This window comes from Rhinolophus sinicus, linkage group LG15 (genome assembly GCF_036562045.2).
Source record: "Rhinolophus sinicus isolate RSC01 linkage group LG15, ASM3656204v1, whole genome shotgun sequence".
In the NCBI taxonomy this organism is placed as follows: domain Eukaryota; kingdom Metazoa; phylum Chordata; class Mammalia; order Chiroptera; family Rhinolophidae; genus Rhinolophus; species Rhinolophus sinicus.
The window spans coordinates 39517591-39530552 of record NC_133764.1 but is presented as its reverse complement, the minus strand read 5'-3'; the positions used below and the strand labels follow the sequence as shown (position 1 = coordinate 39530552).

The 12962-nt window shown below is 53.6% G+C and overlaps 1 protein-coding gene across 5 annotated transcripts in view; it reads right to left on the bottom strand.

Moving 5' to 3' along the window:
- The window catches only part of RNF213 (ring finger protein 213), a 99105-nt gene that overhangs the window by 32357 nt on the left and 53786 nt on the right, over positions 1 to 12962 (bottom strand). For all 5 annotated transcript variants that reach the window (XM_019735541.2, XM_019735542.2, XM_074319384.1 and 2 more), the window contains 11 exons: positions 9178 to 12783; positions 7818 to 7954; positions 7326 to 7421; positions 6326 to 6444; positions 5395 to 5514; positions 4722 to 4867; positions 4178 to 4325; positions 3923 to 4061; positions 2161 to 2352; positions 1223 to 1368; positions 158 to 312 (listed from right to left, as the gene is read on the bottom strand). In XM_019735541.2, the coding sequence (XP_019591100.2) occupies positions 158 to 312; positions 1223 to 1368; positions 2161 to 2352; positions 3923 to 4061; positions 4178 to 4325; positions 4722 to 4867; positions 5395 to 5514; positions 6326 to 6444; positions 7326 to 7421; positions 7818 to 7954; positions 9178 to 12783 (5004 nt within the window). The remainder of the gene's footprint in view (positions 1 to 157; positions 313 to 1222; positions 1369 to 2160; positions 2353 to 3922; positions 4062 to 4177; positions 4326 to 4721; positions 4868 to 5394; positions 5515 to 6325; positions 6445 to 7325; positions 7422 to 7817; positions 7955 to 9177; positions 12784 to 12962) is intronic.

Genomic DNA, 12962 nt, shown 5'->3' with positions numbered 1-12962 from the left:
GGCCAGGCTGGGGCAGGGGCTGGGGGGGCAGCACTGACCCACACCAGTGCCCCCCCAAGACCACGCTCTGCTCCAAGACACCGCCCCAGCCTTGACGTGGAAGAGAGCCCTGTGTTTGCATCCAGCCCAGCTCCATGCCGCCCCAGCCGGTGTTTACCTCCAACTCTATCCCAGAGGACACCTTCATGGTCATGACGAGGAAGTCCTTCATGTAACACTGCAGGAGCTCCCGCTGCTGCTCCACACCGAGCTCGGCAAGGAACCTGCCCAGGGGAGTCTGCTGGAAGATGCCCACGAGCCTGCCTGACAGTCCTGCAGGGGGGCCCAAGAATGGCTGGGGGTGAGGGCACAGTCCTGGCTCCTCCCTTACAGCCAGACCCTCAGCCTCTCGCAGTGAGGGCCAGACCGTGAGAGGGCCAGGTTCTGCCCAACACAGCTCACGCCAATGGGGAGGCGCGGTCCTGAAGTCACGCTCATTTCTAGGCATGTTAGCTATTTATCGTCCCAGGGGGATGGCAGACCCAAAGGCAGAAGTGACGATACATGTCGGCCACAAACAACATAGCTAGCCCCAGAGGGACAAAACGATCTGACAGAGACCGAGTTTTATGTCTGTCAAGCCAATGTGCTTCAGAGCCCCAGGGCCATAGCCTGGGGTGCTCTTCAGGGTCATGGTCATGTGCTGTTCCATCCAGAAAGACAAGCCTCCCGGGGATGGGGTGCTGCCCCAGGCAACATGCCATCATGGAAGGAAGAGCAGGGCGGCTTCGGGTCTGGCTTTCACACAGAGAAACACGCTTTCCTCTGCACAGAGACTGCTTTGAATTTACTCAGAACATGGGGCGGATGCTGCTTACACAGAAAAACAAGTTCATGTTCAAGTGTCCTGACCTGTATCTTTTTATGGCAGTCTTCTAAGTAAACTTTGCAAAGATTCTTTCACGTATGAAAGATGACTTTCCCCAATGGGATGGATGTCCTGGAACGCGGATGGCCAAACGACTGGGCATGTGACAGCACAGCAAGGTGCCACGGGGTCCAGAAGGACCTCGGCCAGTAAGCTTGGACAAAGATCCTCTACTCTCGTCACTGGCAGTCACTGAGAAAGGCCCAACTGAGAACACGTCCGAGGTCCCGGTGGCCCGGCGGTCCAAGGGCTCCAGGATCGGAATGACCACCACACACAGCGCATGGGGTTCTCTTGCTGCCGGAACGCGCTCACCTTCAGCGTTTGTGATGTACTGAGCCTGGACCCAGAGCTCTTCCAGGTAGTCCCTGATTCTCCAGCTGAAAGGGACGGTGTTGTAGACGTTCTCCGACAGGTCCATGTGGTGGTGCACCAGGATGTAGGACATCTCACTTTTGGATCTGCAGTCGCGCAAATGAGGACAAAGAGTATGATTAGTGAGGAGTCACTCAAGACGCAAGACAGCGGTCACCACTGAGGGCCGTTCGTCTCAACCCACAAGCACGGGGCGCTCTAAAGGCTACGAAGGCAGCCCACTGGTCCGTGTGACAGCCCAGGGCTGCAGTTATCAAGGAATCTTTTTTACAGACAACACAAACAGAGACCACGGCAGGGAGGCAGGTTTAGGGAGCCTGGACCTAGCCTTGCCCTGTGTGGACAGAACACAACTTAGGAGAGTGGGTCTCTCACGACCAGCAGTGTCTTGTCTTCTAAATAAGTGTGTCTACCAGTGATTCAGAATTCCACTTAACATGCATATTCTTTATTAACGTACACCCCAGAATTGAAGCTCCCTGAAATCCAAATAGGACGCTTTTGGGAGGCCAGCTGAGCCCATCGCAATGTCCAGGACAGGGAGCGGGTCCCAGCAGGGAAGCACATGAGTCACAAGGGTGTCCTGATGTGGCTTCCCTGGTGAGGCCAGGACGACACAGACCACATCAGCGTCAGTCTGCTGTGCTCGGAGAACGTAGACACGAGGACAGCAAAGGAGGAAGCAAAGAATTCTCAGGGCGTCAGTGAAATCCCCTTTGTATTGTGACGTCACAACCCTTTGGCGGCAAAAAGAGCCAGTTTCCACGTGAGTCTAAACTCAGCACCCACGCCCCGTCACACACACTTGGGGGATCACATTACGTGTGCTGCTACGTGAGGGTTTTTTCCTTCCCACGAAAAGAAACTCTTCTATTCACCTTGCAGTGTTCTCCACGAGAGGAATGTTCAGAAGCTTCATGTCACGGAAAATAAACATCCACAGGTCTCTGACCCAGGGTGGAGAGTCCGGCATGGTCAGCAGCTCCAGGTTGCCGTCTCTGTCGATGACAGAGACCAAACTCGCCAGCAGAGGGGTCACGGCGCCCTGGACGCGCTTCCAGAGGGTGTTCCTGCAGCGCAGGAGAGAGGCACCCCCAGTTCCAGGTGAGACCACAGTGGGAAAGCACACGGTTATCCCGAAGTCAGTTGTTGTGGTTGCTGGTTTTGGACACTAGACCTGAGTACTTACATATATAAATTTGGTTGCTTATATTAACTACACGACACTGTTGTTATAATTACATTTATACACAACAATCATCTATAATTCACTTCAAAACTCTTGTGGTAAAGCATATGAAATCTATTGCTAGGGAGTTAATATTGGGGAAGAAATGCAGGCTGTATTTTAAACAGAAAAAAACATACATTCAAGTTTTTTAAGTATATAGTACCTAGGAAACTAGAGAGAATTCTGAAAACCCAAGTCTAAAGACTATCACGATTTGGACTGTTGAATCCTGAGAGGGCAAGGGACTTTGGTCCAAAACACGTGGATGGTGACCAGTTCGTCCCCACAGCCTGTGGTCGGGGACCGGCCAGCTCCAGAGCTCAGGTGGGGGCAGTTCTGATGGCTAGATTCAGAGGCTGTTCAGACCTCGCCCCTGACCTGGGGTGAGGTGGGCCAGGCCCAGCGCTACGGTGAGTCACAGAGTGGTGACAGGTGGGACACCCACACCCCTCTGAATACCTGGCAAATGGGAAGGTGAGTCACTGAAGCAGTGGTGTGAAAGAGGTATTTATGTAAAATTAAATAGTAAAGTCCACAGGAGTAACTGAGGGCATATCTGATTTTACAGAATTCCTTACTCAGGAAGTATCATCAGGAAAGAAATTAAGGATAGTTAGAGAAAAAGAGAGAAGCAGAAAAGCCCCTGCAGTCACCAAACCGCAGTAATAAGCTCCTGCTGGCCATTCGACTCTGGCTGCTTCCCACCCCTCCCGCCAACGGCACAAGGGCCGGACGCCCAAAGCCAGGTCCATGGGCATCGAAGGGGCTGGACCTGGAAGGGGCCTATGGGTGCAAGAAACTTCTTCAGAGATGAGGAGACTGGAGCAAAAGCGGCGAGGAAGGTCTAAGATGACCCTGCCAACGAAGGGTGGGCAGAGTCTCGCACCTGGGATCCAGGGCACCCCCTCCTTCCCCTGCCACACAGGCCACAAGGCTAGGGCAAAAGAAAAGGGTCACTGTTATACAAACAAAGGACCACTGGCTACAAAGGAATTCTCGGGGGTCTTATTTTTGTAGTGAAGCAGAGCCCCGGGAAGACATTTTCTCTTCCCTGCCTGCGTATCACCTCCTGAGCCAAATGCCCTAACACAGCGTCCGTCTCTATGGTTTGCGACACGCTGGCAAACGTTGCATCCTGGAAGAACAGATATTCTAGTTTTTAAGGGTGGTTGTTGTTATTATGAAAAACTTTAATCACACACAAAAGCAGACAAGAGTCGGCAAACCCCCACGGAACCGCCACCCAGACCATCTTGTACTTTTTTGGGAGAAAAATAAAGGCCACTTTGAAATGCTCAGAGAAAGACAGATCTGGGCGCCCTGACCTTGTGGGGCAGGGGACATGTGCATGGGAGGCCTGTCACCCTGCCACACACACCGCAGCTCCTCCGGGAGGGTCCTCACGGTACCTGAACGTGCCTGCCTCCTGGAGAGCGTCCGCGTTGGAGGCCTCCCTCACCACCCACTGCTTTATATTGACCAGGTAGCTGTCTTCCTGCTTCTTTAAGAGGTCGTGGAGGCGCACCTTGGCGACTTGTAAGAAAGCGGCTGCAACAAAGCAGAGGGGACGTGAGTTCCCGGGATGCCACGGCCCCGTGCCGCCCAGCCCAGCGAGAAGGCGAAGCTCCAGACGGGGCGGAGGCGCCCGGCCACGGGGCCCCTACCTGCGCGCTCGTCCTCCTCGGTTAAGAGGCCGAGCAGAAGCTCCACCCGCCGCACGCTGCGCTGGCACCGCTCGTGCTGGTCTCGGAGCATGCGCACGGCACTCTGCACGCAGCTGCGCAGCAGGCTGCTGGTGTCCAGGATGCGCGTCTGTCCAGGGAGACAGGCAGCTTCCGGTCAGCCCCGCCCGCGTGGGAAGCCCAGCCTGGCAGACGGGCCCCTCGCGGCGCGTGCGGCGCCCCCGGGCAAGGCTGCCGCCGGGGCCTGCACCGCCGTCCACTGGCACGATTCCTCTTAGAGCCACTGCGTGCTCGGGACTCAGGCAGGGGTCCAGGCACAGAGCGAGGCTGACCAGGAGGCAGCAGGAAAAGCCTGTCAGGCCCTGTCCTGCTAATTCGTCCACGCTCGCAGCGTGGAGGGGAAAGGAGCCAGGCTAAGCCCTGTGCGGCTGTCTGCTCCCCGGGCTCCGGGTGGCAGGGGTGAAGCTCCCCAGGTGGCCCAGCAGCACCCTGGGAGGCCCAGGGACTAGAAAGAGCTGGAACTCACATGGCTTCTCCGCAGCTCAGAGGCCTCGCTTTCCATCGCCTCGGAACATTCCGTTTCCATGTCCTGCTCAGGTGCTTCCCCAGGTTCTCCAGTCTCTGTTTCCATTGCTTCCTCATGGCTGCCAAGGGCCCCAGGTCTCCTCTCAGCTGCAACAGAAGCAACACCATCAAGTTACTGCTGAGAAGACGGACCGGGACGCTGGCAACACCACCCATGAGCTGTGTGCCGGGCACTGGCCAGCAGGCATCCCTGGCTTCTTGCTCCAGTAGGGCCCCCAAGGAGAGGCCAAGGGCACGCGGCTCAGCCTCCCATTCGCCCACTCAGGGGATCCTCCAGCGCAACCCCTTATGTCCACCCTGGGCTCTGACGGCCGATGCAGGAACCACCTGACACGTGCCACAGGCACTCACTTCCACAGCCCCATGCACCCACAGAGCCACTTGTTCACGTGGACATACTGCCGTTTGCGTGGCTGTGGAGAGCAGTGTGGGGTGCCCCGGGAGTTGCCATCCATCAGCTCAGAAAACACGTGCTGAGCCGCAGCTGAGGGGCAGGGGCGAGGACTGAAAGGTGATGCACAAAAGCATGGTGGCCCTGTCCCCACAGCACCGGGCTCCGCCTGGCTGCCACTCCTGCCATCCTGCGTCCCCAAAGACTTTTCCTCAAGGCTTACACTCAGGTGTGTCATCTGGATGAAACAGCTGGCTGATGGTCACCTTCTGCAGCTTCGTCACATCCGAAACCATGACTGTGGATCTCCGGAGGTCGTCGATGTGCACAGATTGCCACAGCCCTGTGGGGAGCAATGCCACCCAGCGTCATCCCCTGTGTCTTCTGTCACAGGCAGTGATACACCACACATCCCGGTGAGCACACTGCCGCTGAGGGAGCGACTGCTGCCATAGCTTGGGTAGAAGCCACCTGACGCGTGTGTCAGCAGCTGTCCCATCAAAAGCCATTTTATGAACTGAAATAACAGACTTATACAGGCTACCTAAAGAAGGCCTGTGGCTCTTTTACATTTCTGTTATTCTGCTTGCTATGTCATAATCAGTAAAGGAGCGCTGGTAAGGTTTGCCTCCCAGTATTTATGAAATTATATTAAAGTAAACCATCATTTGCCTATTTCTTGAATATCAATTTTCTTATATAATAAATATTCGGTGAGCCATTCCTCAGAAGAGAGAGAGGGAGAGGGAGGGGGCAAAGGGAGAGGGATTGGGGGGGTGGGAGAAAGCGAGAGAGGGAGAGACTGATGAAATATAACACCCCCCCCACCCTGAAACGCAGAAAGTATCAGGTGTTCCTAACAGTGTTAGGTGGGAACGTCTTCTCTGCGTGATCTGATCATAAAAGGTGAGGACCCAGAGGAAACTCGAGTGTTTATCCCCAACTTTCTAAAGGAAATGCGGCATGTTGGAGCAGCAAATCGGAAGCTCAGTGTTTTTTGCCATAATCAAGTAGAAATTTCTAACTGCATCTGAAACAAGTATCGCTGAGATTAGCATTCATATTCTAATTTTAGCCTGGTACACCCTAGGATCAAATTAGAAATAACTCGAACGATATTTAAACAACCACATTCATTAACTGTTTGGTCCTACCTCCATGGAACCCCACATAGGATGTTCCGCTTTCCATCCGGGACAGTTTTGTGATGAAATAGATGAAGATACAGTCCGTATTTCCTTGTATCTTGTTGATTTCATTTATAGCAGAATACCTATTTTTAAAACAAGCAAAACTGAAACAAATCAAAGCAAAAACCAAGCAAATAAATAAAGCCCAAGTTGGGAAGTGGCTGAAGGGTATCCTAGGAGCTGTTGTGTTCCATCTCAGGGTCTCACTTCTTGTAGTTTTAAATAAATGTCACACCCTCACAATGACCTCTCCTGTGAGAGTGAGGGCATGCTACATGCTCTCTTGCTGGGATTATTTTCTTCCCATTCCTGTCTGCCTCTGCTTTGAAGTGGCATTTCTTGTTGATCAGAAACCTTAACTTGGGATCCTAGGTGGGCCTGCCCTAGTCCTACTAAGCGCAAGCCTAAGGGAACCTCCCATTTCAGGACACAGGGTTCTGTGAACACACAACCAGAGGCCAACGACAATCGTGACGTGAACTATGGCATCCAGTGCTTTAAAAGGCCCAGAAACCACTCTTCCTTTAAGTTGTAAGGGAACACAGTTGGTTATGAAAGCATCAGATTCCCCCTAGAAACACTAGAGAAATGTCCACGAAATACAAATGAAATCATTTACATACGGTTACTGCCCTTGAACTTGCAATAAATTCAAATTGTGTCATTTAAAACTAATAATTACCAAAACATGTCCGCAAACACGTTTCAAGGACAGTCTTTTGTATCCTACTAATATTCCATTAGCTACACGTCTTACATTCTACCATTTTTGTATTATTAGCTTTTCCTCTCTTTGCTTCTCTTTTCTTTAGTCTCTAGCACACATTTAGGGGAATGAAAAGGGCATTTTCATTTCTGTGTTTATTATGATGCTATGCTGTTTTCAGGGAAGAGATTCCTTTGGCGCGCCCAAATAAATTTTGGGTTTCCTGTGTGATTTCTGGGAAAAATCACAAGAACATACTTCGCGGAGGCAATGAGCTGAGCACTACAAACGTCATCTTCAAAATCTGTTTGAACAATGAGGATTTTACATGTGGCCGCGCTGGTCAAGCAGTTTCTGAAAAAGAAAAGGAAATTACGAAGATGAGTTCTCCGTCTTAAAAAATAGGGGATATCCAGGCCCCCAGAGTGATGGGAACTATATGGGCTGCATAGAAAAACGGTTCAGGAGGGGGTTCTCCTGCACAGGAGGTAAGTCATCCAGTGGAGAAGGAATAAACCCCAGTAAATGCTTCCTAAGGAGACACAGCACCAGGTTTCAGAGGATGTTTATGCAGAAGGTAACAGCGAAGAAAGGCAATTGGAGAATTTTACAACGGTCCTTTTCAGAGTCACATGTCCTTGACACCTATTAACCCATGCTGGTGACAACGCCAGTGGTTACGAGAGCCATATTGAAATCGCAGTCGGGGATGAGGGTGAAGGGGAGCGGAAGGGAGGCCGGGGACCTTACCGGACTTCTCGGAGGAATGAGTACTCGGTGTCAAACTGCTGCAGTGACAGGATTGTGGGTTTCGGGGCCTCACCCTTGATTTCCACGGCCAACATCTCACAGTCGTGACTGGTGAGCAGTCTGGAGAAGGTGGTGATCTGCAAAGTCAGGAAACGCAAATCATTGGCTAGCATTCAGGGAAAGGTCATACGTCCGCTAGGTTTACATCCCAGAAACGTGACAATGCTTAGCAAGCCCTTCTGTGGGCTAAGCACTGTGCAGCTGGCACACAGACAGGAAAGACTCCAAACCCAGAGTTTTTAAAAATGAGGCAGAACTATCAGAAGGCACTAACTGGAGAGAAAACACCCTTTCCCTAGGATGCCCTGAATCCCCTTCTAAGATGCCAGAATCTCTTCCCGCTTTGGTCCCTACTGGAAATTCTGAGGATCCCTTAGGGCTCAGCACAAATTCCGTTTCTTCCCCTGCAATGTCATGTCATACTTTCAGATGGAGTTAGATGACAACCCTTCCTTCCTATGGCTGGTGACAATTCTCCTCCATCCTGGATCACACCGCATAGTGCAACCAAAATACTCCTTAAGGGCACGCTGATCTCATGGCTGCTGAGCCCCACCTCCAGGCTGGCCTCACCACTGAGTATCCAGTTCCTGTGTCCACTACGTGAAAGACGTGTGTACTTGGGTGTCAGAGGGGCACCAGGGCCTCTCCCAAATACAATCTATCACTGCCTCCCCAAACCTGCTGCTCGTCCCAGGATTCTCTGCTATGTGTGACTGAACCTCCTGCCATCCTAGGAACACCCGGGGGCTCTTCCATCTCCCACAACCCTTATACGGAATCAGTCTTTCACTCTGCCCATCTGCTTCCCATTCCTCAGCTCACCCATCCGTCCTTCTCTGCTTTGAATGCTGACAGCAGCCTCTCTACTGGTCTATCTTTCCTATGACTTAGCAGAGTTTATCCCCCATCTCCCAGGCAGGGGGACACACCTCAACACACATTCCTCCACCACTGCCCTCTGTGCAGGACAGCCCAAGCTCCTCGGGGCCGTGGACAAGGTACCCCATGAAGCCTCCCTTCTCTCGGCACTCACAGCCTGGAACGTTCAGCTTTATCAGCGACCCCGTCCCAGCTTCCTGCACAAATAGTGCTGTCTCACACCAACACACCATGGCTCAAGCAAGGCCCTCTCTACCTTGCCACCCAAACTTCCCAACCCGCCGAGGGCCAGCTTTCAACGCACATCCCTTTATGGTTCCTTGCCACTGACTTGGGAAGAGTCTTAACTTGGTGACACTCAGGATCAAGAACTCTGGGGTGCAAGAGGCTAAGGGTAAGGGTGTCGGGAGACGGTCACCTCTGTGAAGACGGCACGGCACTCCAGACCCGTCATGCGCAGGTGATTCTGCAGGAAGTCTGCGAAGGAGTCGTGCTGCTGCTGATCGTAGTATTCTTGGGACAGCGAATGTGCCTCGAACAGGCTCAGCGAGGACGCACTCAGCCGGACCACAGCGTCGGGCGTGGCGCAGCCCAGCAGGGTCCGTTTGGCTTCCTTCAGGACCCGCTGGTACACGTCGTCAGTCAGGCACCCGGGGCTGAGGCGCTCAGTGACCTGCAGTACCACCGATGCACAGGTGTCCGCGTGGTAGCCGATGAAGGTGTCACAAGGGCTGTATTTGTGTCTGGCTGCAAACTGCTCCGCTTTCATGTCTATGAACTTGTGCACCCAGACCTTGAGCTCCTCCACAATGTTCTTCTGCCACGTCTCCAGGACGGTGTTGATGTCCAGATAGTGCTTCTCCAACCGGTTAATGAGGGGGATGGGAAAGTGCTTATAGACAACGTCCTTCTCCTCGATGACGACCAGACGGAAGTCGGGATGAACCCGACACTTGACCCGATGGGTGCCCAGTCCGAGGTCCACATACTTCTGGCCGCCCAGGTACACGTAGTACTGGTTGAGGGCATCGTACAGGCTCTCATACAGGTTCTGCAGGTTCAGCAGCACCACCATCTTGCCGGTCTCCATGCAGATTTTCACTCGGTTGATGTTTCTGCAGATCTGCGTGTACTCTTGGTCCCTGGGAAAGCTGGACCCAAAAATGATCTCGGGCTGCTGGCCGTCCCCGAAGAGCGTCTTCTGTAGGATCTGCAGGGCAACATAGTTCCTGGTCAGCACAAGGAGGTAGCGGCATTCGGAGTCATCCAGCTCCCTGGCCAGCCCCTTCCGACGGTCGTCAAACACGTTCTGCCGGATCAGCTGCATGGTGCTGACTTCCTCTGACCGCCTCACCTCGGGCAGGCTGGCCGCAAAAATGTCCAGGGCATTGATGCCATCTTTGCCGCTGAAGTTCCGGAGGATGGCCTGGGCGATGTCCTGCGGGGAGGGCTTCTCCTTAGAAGCCTTTGCGGTGGCGAGGAGCATCTTGATGAGGCTGTAGTAGTCGCGCAGCCCGAAGAACTCCTTGCCCTGGCTCTCACACACCGTTTCATAGGCTTTGGCGAAGGGCTTGAAGTAGCCCTGGATTCTGTCCAGGATGAGGGGCTCTGAAGAGCAGATGCCCCTGGCACTGTCCACGAGCTCCTTCTTGTTGGGGCTGCCGCGGGACACAGCGATGCCACGGTTCATCTTGGCAGGGTCCAAGGCCCAATTGGAGATGCCAATGAAGCCCACTTTCTTGTGGGGGGCGGGGTCGTCCTCAATGCACCCGTCTTCCAGCAGCGGGTGCAGGGTCTTCAGGGGCATCTTAGGCGAGTCCTCTGCCAGCCCGACCTCATCCAAGACGACCACAGACACGTATTGCTGCAGGTCCTTGCCCTGCTGGAAGCGGGCACACTGCTTGAAGGTGCCTATGATGCCCTGCGGGGTAGAGTGCGGGCTGCATTGGAAGGACACCAGGTGGACCTGCTTCAAGGTCCGGAAGAGGTCCGAGTGAGCAGCCTGGCCTTGCATGGCGTCCGCCACGATGGTCTTGGCCAGAGACTTGGAGCTACCGGGCTTCCCCACCAGGAAGAGCGGAATTTTCAGCTCAATGCAGATAACCATCATGAAGACGTTCTCTTTCAAAGCCAAGTTCCTGGCGATGGTTTTCCTCAGAGGGACACCACTCAGAAACAGATCCTGCGTTAGCGTGATCTCATCCAGCACCGCCTTGCTGTTGTTATAGGGTTCCGGGAGGAACCTGCAAATGGCTTTCCGATACGCTTCCTGGTTCTCTAAAGAGGCGTGGTAACACACCCCAATGGCCAGCACCAGCGACCAGAGGACAGGGTCTCTCTCAAAGTTGTTCTTATTGGTGCTGGACTTGTGCAGAAAGGAATGCAGCTTCGACAAGAGCATCTCGCTGTGGTCATAAAACCACCTGAAGACTTTCACACAGCGCTCCACGTCCCGGAGGCTGACAAAGCTGCACTCGTTTTCTGTTTTCCTCATGAAACCCTGAGAGGCAGAAAGCACTTCACTGATCATGCACGTCTCGTGTGGGTCTATGCTGCTGGTGTCCACCAGTCTTTGGACAATCTGCCCGATGTAGAGCTTTTCTGCCGCGTCGTTCAGCTGCCCGAAGTCCCACACCAGTGGAATCAGGCTCGGCGGAAGGGCGTGCACCCGGTACACCAGCTGCCTCAGGGGGATAGAGCCCAGCCTGTCTGCTGTGTCCTCCGCACTCACCCTGTAGCCCAGGCCAGCCGCCTCCAGCCGCGAGATCATCTGCTCGGAGTGCTTCCGGTAAGGGTTGCAGGCTGCTATGATGTGCAAGCCGGAGTCCTCAGCCAGCCGCTCGCCGCCCACCGTGCGATCACACAAGACTTCTTTGATACAGCTTATGGCTTCCGTTGTGTTGGCCTCATCAAAGAACAAGACCGTGTCCAAATGACATTCATTCTTGTTCGAGATGGCGAGAGCTTCTGCTTCCCTGACTTTGGAGTAGATGGTGTCTGCCGTCGTGCCCCCGTGGACCTTGACCAACCTCATGGTTTCAGCGTTAGCCCCGCTACGCCGGAGGTCACTCAGGAACTTAATGAGTCTGGTTTTCCCACAGCCTGTTTCCCCCATGATGATAACAGGGATCCCGCACCGGAAACGCATCTCGATGGCAAGGATCTTAAGTATATTGTCCGTCGTCAGCTCATAGGTCTCATCCGGGTCAATGGGCCACTGGACCCCTAGCGTCAGGCAGAGTCGTTCCAGTTTCTCATGTCTGGGCAGCTGATCGAAGTCGATGTTGAAGGGTACTCTCTGAAGCACCAGCCCCTGGTACAGCTCCATCGTCATGACGTCCCTCTTGATCACCTGCCGACTCGAGTGATCGATGGCGTCGACGCTGCCATTCTCATTGGGCTGCAAGTGGAAACCAATGAATGTCATGGACGTGTGGTCGTCGTTGAAGAACACATATGGATGGGGCTCTGACTCCCACCGCTTCCGGAGGGAGAAAGGGGCGAGGTCTTCCTCCTTGACTCCGTCCATGGTGACCAAGTGCTTCCCGGGGCTTTGATCGGACGTGTGAAGAGTCGGCGTGGCAAAGTCTCTCGCCATGAGGATCATGAAGGTCACCACAAAGTTCTTGAAGCCCCTCAGTGTATCTCCCACGATCCGCGGGTTGCAGAAGAGAGAGGCCTCACAGTCTCGGAGCTGATAGTTCAGGAACTGAGCGAAGTTCCAGAGCTCGGACCAGGACGGGTTTATCACCCCACAGTAAATCAGAAGGTGCTGCAGGCATTCCCCGGGGGTGCCTTCCACCTGGCCTTGGTACTGGAACGTGTCCAGGTCCTGTCTCGCAAAGAACCGTTTTAAATACTGGAAAGGTCTTTGGAAAGTCTCACTGCAGAACTCTCTCGCATCCATTCCTGGCTCTCTGCAGTTCTCCTGAGGGTTCAGCAGCATGTCCATCACTTCCTTCGGAGGCCTGCAGGTGACTTTTGGGAAGATGTCAAGAAAGCTGAACTGGGGGGCACGTGTCCTCTGGAACGGGGAGAGATGAATAAAATGGTTACAGCTGAATTTCCTAAAACATGCTTTTGCATTTTAACCTTCCCTGTCTATACTGGACAGGCCGCTGTGAGAAAAAAAAACACTTCTCTTAAAGCGATTTTTGTAGAATCCTTTCGGCATAGATTGTTAACGTTTGCACAGTTGGGTAC